This window comes from Panicum virgatum, chromosome 8K, assembly GCF_016808335.1.
Source record: "Panicum virgatum strain AP13 chromosome 8K, P.virgatum_v5, whole genome shotgun sequence".
Classification (NCBI taxonomy): Eukaryota; Viridiplantae; Streptophyta; class Magnoliopsida; order Poales; family Poaceae; genus Panicum; species Panicum virgatum.
In genome coordinates this window covers 11,564,096-11,566,962 of record NC_053143.1, presented here as the reverse complement: position 1 = coordinate 11,566,962, position 2,867 = coordinate 11,564,096, and the positions used below count along the sequence as shown (strand labels likewise).

The 2,867-nt window shown below is 51.7% G+C and overlaps 1 protein-coding gene across 1 annotated transcript; it reads right to left on the bottom strand.

Annotated features, from left to right (window-relative positions):
• Positions 1–425: 425 nt before the first annotated feature.
• On the bottom strand, positions 426–2,478 carry LOC120646157 (benzyl alcohol O-benzoyltransferase-like). Its single transcript, XM_039922854.1, has 2 exons — positions 1,853–2,478; positions 426–1,664 (listed from the first exon to the last, which is right to left on the bottom strand). Exons 1-2 carry the CDS (start codon positions 2,288–2,290, stop codon positions 735–737), a joined length of 1,368 nt encoding a protein of 455 aa, XP_039778788.1. The 5' UTR covers positions 2,291–2,478; the 3' UTR covers positions 426–734.
• Positions 2,479–2,867: the final 389 nt, after the last annotated feature.

The window sequence follows — 2,867 nt, the reverse complement described above, 5'->3', positions numbered from 1 at the left end:
AATGGTAGTTAAATAGTATATTTTTTTAATAAAACCATAATTAATTTATTCTGAGAATAAAATTATTGGCGTCCATTGCGACATGAAAATCTATGGTCAAATAATATGTTCTGACGAGAATATTTGTCGTGTAATGTTTGGACTATGAATGCACCAATTTACCAAGTTATTGCACTAAATTAAGCATTTTCTAAGTTATTGGATCAATTTGCACACAGTTGTCAAGTTATTGTACTAAATAGAGCACTTTACAAGTTATTGGTCCAATTTGCACCCACTTGGCAAGTTGTTGTATGGTGGGGGACATGGATTTAAAGCATTTGGTTTGGACATTGTCCAGATTATTTTACTATTTATGATTGAGAAGTGAGAAGTATGTTTGTTAATCTTTTATAAGCATGTCAATCAAGAGAAGCAAAAGGATATGAGCGCAAGAGGGATTCCGACAGCATGCTTTCATTCCGCTTTATATATATGCAACAAACACGCGTGCAAGTCATTAACTGATGAACGATTCATTTACATTTTATTGAGAACACGGAGTAGAACAAATAGAACACTTGAGACAACCATACAGTAGCGTACCACTGCATTCCATCCACATGCGAGTATGCGACGAGAGATGAAGTTTAATTTCCTTTCGGTCGTAGCCAGCCAGCCAATACGGCGAATTTTTGAGAGCGCTGACCTCTTGACTGGGAATACGTGAGGCTAGCTGGTGCAGCAGCGGGGGATCACATCGGCTGATGGGCGCAGTTGCTCATCTCTTCCACCAACCTATCCATAGCAGGGCCAGGCAGGCAGATCGGCACCACGATGGCGTCCTCCCCGTTGGCGTTCTTGGAGGCTAAGAGGAAGCTGAACAGCAAGGGAAAGGACGGGAAGGGGACATCTTCCGCCGGCCCCGCATACACCGGCTTGCCCCATCCGAAGTCGAGGTCGTGAAACCTGGCCTTGGTTTCGTCAGCCAGATAATACATGCCCGCGGTAAGGGGCGGACTTTGGCCCCTGCGCAGTGCGATGACGTCGGCCGTTGACCGCATGTACTCCATATCCACCTGATTTTTTGCCTTCCTCACCAGCTCAACGGCGTAGCTCAAGGGGTTTGTGCAGAGCTCCCCGGCCGTCGATATGGCGGCCGGGATCGCAATCGCATTCCCGTAGTAGCCGACGGGGATGCCGACCTCGGCGGTGTTGCGACCACGGGCGTTGACAACCACCATCAGCTGCATCACCTCGTCGGGGTCCGGGGCCAAGGCCACCGTGCGGAACTTCCACATCCAGCCCGCGATGGTGTCGAACTTTGTGGAACGCTTCTGAAGGTCCGGCGGGAGCTGGGCTCGAATAGCAGCGATCTCTCGTTGACCGAAGAAGAAGGAGCGAACCTGGAGCGCCGCGTTATCTGACGGAAGCATGGTACTGCTGGCCTTGGTGTCAGTGACACTACCCAGCACCTCGTCCGACTTGTCATGCACCAGCGCCGTTTGTTGCTGGTTGCGCCCCTCCAGCAGCTCCCGTTTCCACACCGGCAGCACGGACGGAGACTGCGCACCACGCGCAAGCTCTGCCACCGCGCCCAAGAACTGCGTCAGCCCTAGTCCGTCGGCCATGGTGTGGTTCAGACGGACCGCAAGGATGAATCCTCCACAAGCAAGTCGCGTCACCTACACACCAGACATATAATATAATGGCCAAAATTTCACTAAAGTTTATTTGATATGTTGTCGCTACTCGCCACGCCAACAGAATTCTGAATCCAACAAATTCTATTCGTTTTGCTTGCCTAGCTACTATAATTAAAGACAGGCTAGGTTCAATAGTGTTGAAGGAAAGACGAGCGTTCAGAGGTTACCAGGAAGAGCAGGAGGGGAGTGTTGAGGATGGCAGAGGAGCCGGGGACGTCAAAGATGAGCTCCTCAAGGCCAACGTCAGCGTCGGCCTCGATGAACATAACCCCCTCACCGGTGCAGTCGACGGCGAGCTTCCATCCATGGTGCTCCCGAAGCCGTCCAGCGAACGGGTAGTAGGGCACAAGGGCTTTGGTGAGAGCCTCCCGTATAACCCGCACCGGGTCCTTGCCGCCCATGGACTCGTTCCTCCGGTAGAACTGGATGACGGGGACTTGGAACCTCAAAAAGTCGGGCTGATCAATATCTGAGAGGTGCTTCAGCTCATGAGGCATAGGGGCCGCCGGCGCCACCAGCACCGCCGGTCGCCTGCGCACCGTGAACTTGGGCGCCGCCGAGGAGCATGCCATATATCTGTGGTTGCAAATGCACGGACGTGACATTGATTATCCATGAGTGTCTGTGTTTGATTACTTCTACGTTGCTATGGATGTGTTTGATTACTTCTAGAGCTAGCCTGCCTAGAAAACTAAGCTTGGTCAGCTCAAGCCTGCTGGGTTAGCAGATGCTATAACATCATATTTGGTTGCATAACTTAGCATGGCCTGGACTATGAGTTTGTGTTTCGTTGGCTGGCTATAGTGATACGGTAACTGTATGTAATCTCCTGCATCCATCCTTATCAGAAATGGCATTTCCTCCACCAATCAAAAAATCGATGAAAAATCTCAGTACATGGTGAGTGAACAATCTGAGTAGTGAGTACACGAGCTGAGGAGAATAAGTCTAGATTGGATTGGGATTGGATGCCAAGCTCACCTCGCGCATAGGAGGGTGTGAGGGATAGAGAGCGCAGTACATGGACGCGGCCGCAGCCGGGAGGGTGCCGAAGCCAGCGCGGCATAGAGAGCGCTGAAGTGTGCGGGCGGGGGAGGCACGGAGTTGCACGGTGTGGGACCATGAGGATGAGGTAGGCACGCGCCCGAGCGGAGGGAGGAGTGGCCAAGCGGAGGCACACGG

Excerpts from the sequence above, each read along its gene's own strand:
- LOC120646157 (XM_039922854.1), bottom strand. The coding sequence starts at position 2,290 with ATGTCACGTCCGTGCATTTGCAACCACAGATATATGGCATGCTCCTCG. Across the intron at positions 1,665-1,852 it reads CTCCCCTCCTGCTCTTCCTG|GTGACGCGACTTGCTTGTGG; the intron begins GTAACCTCTGAA and ends TCTGGTGTGTAG.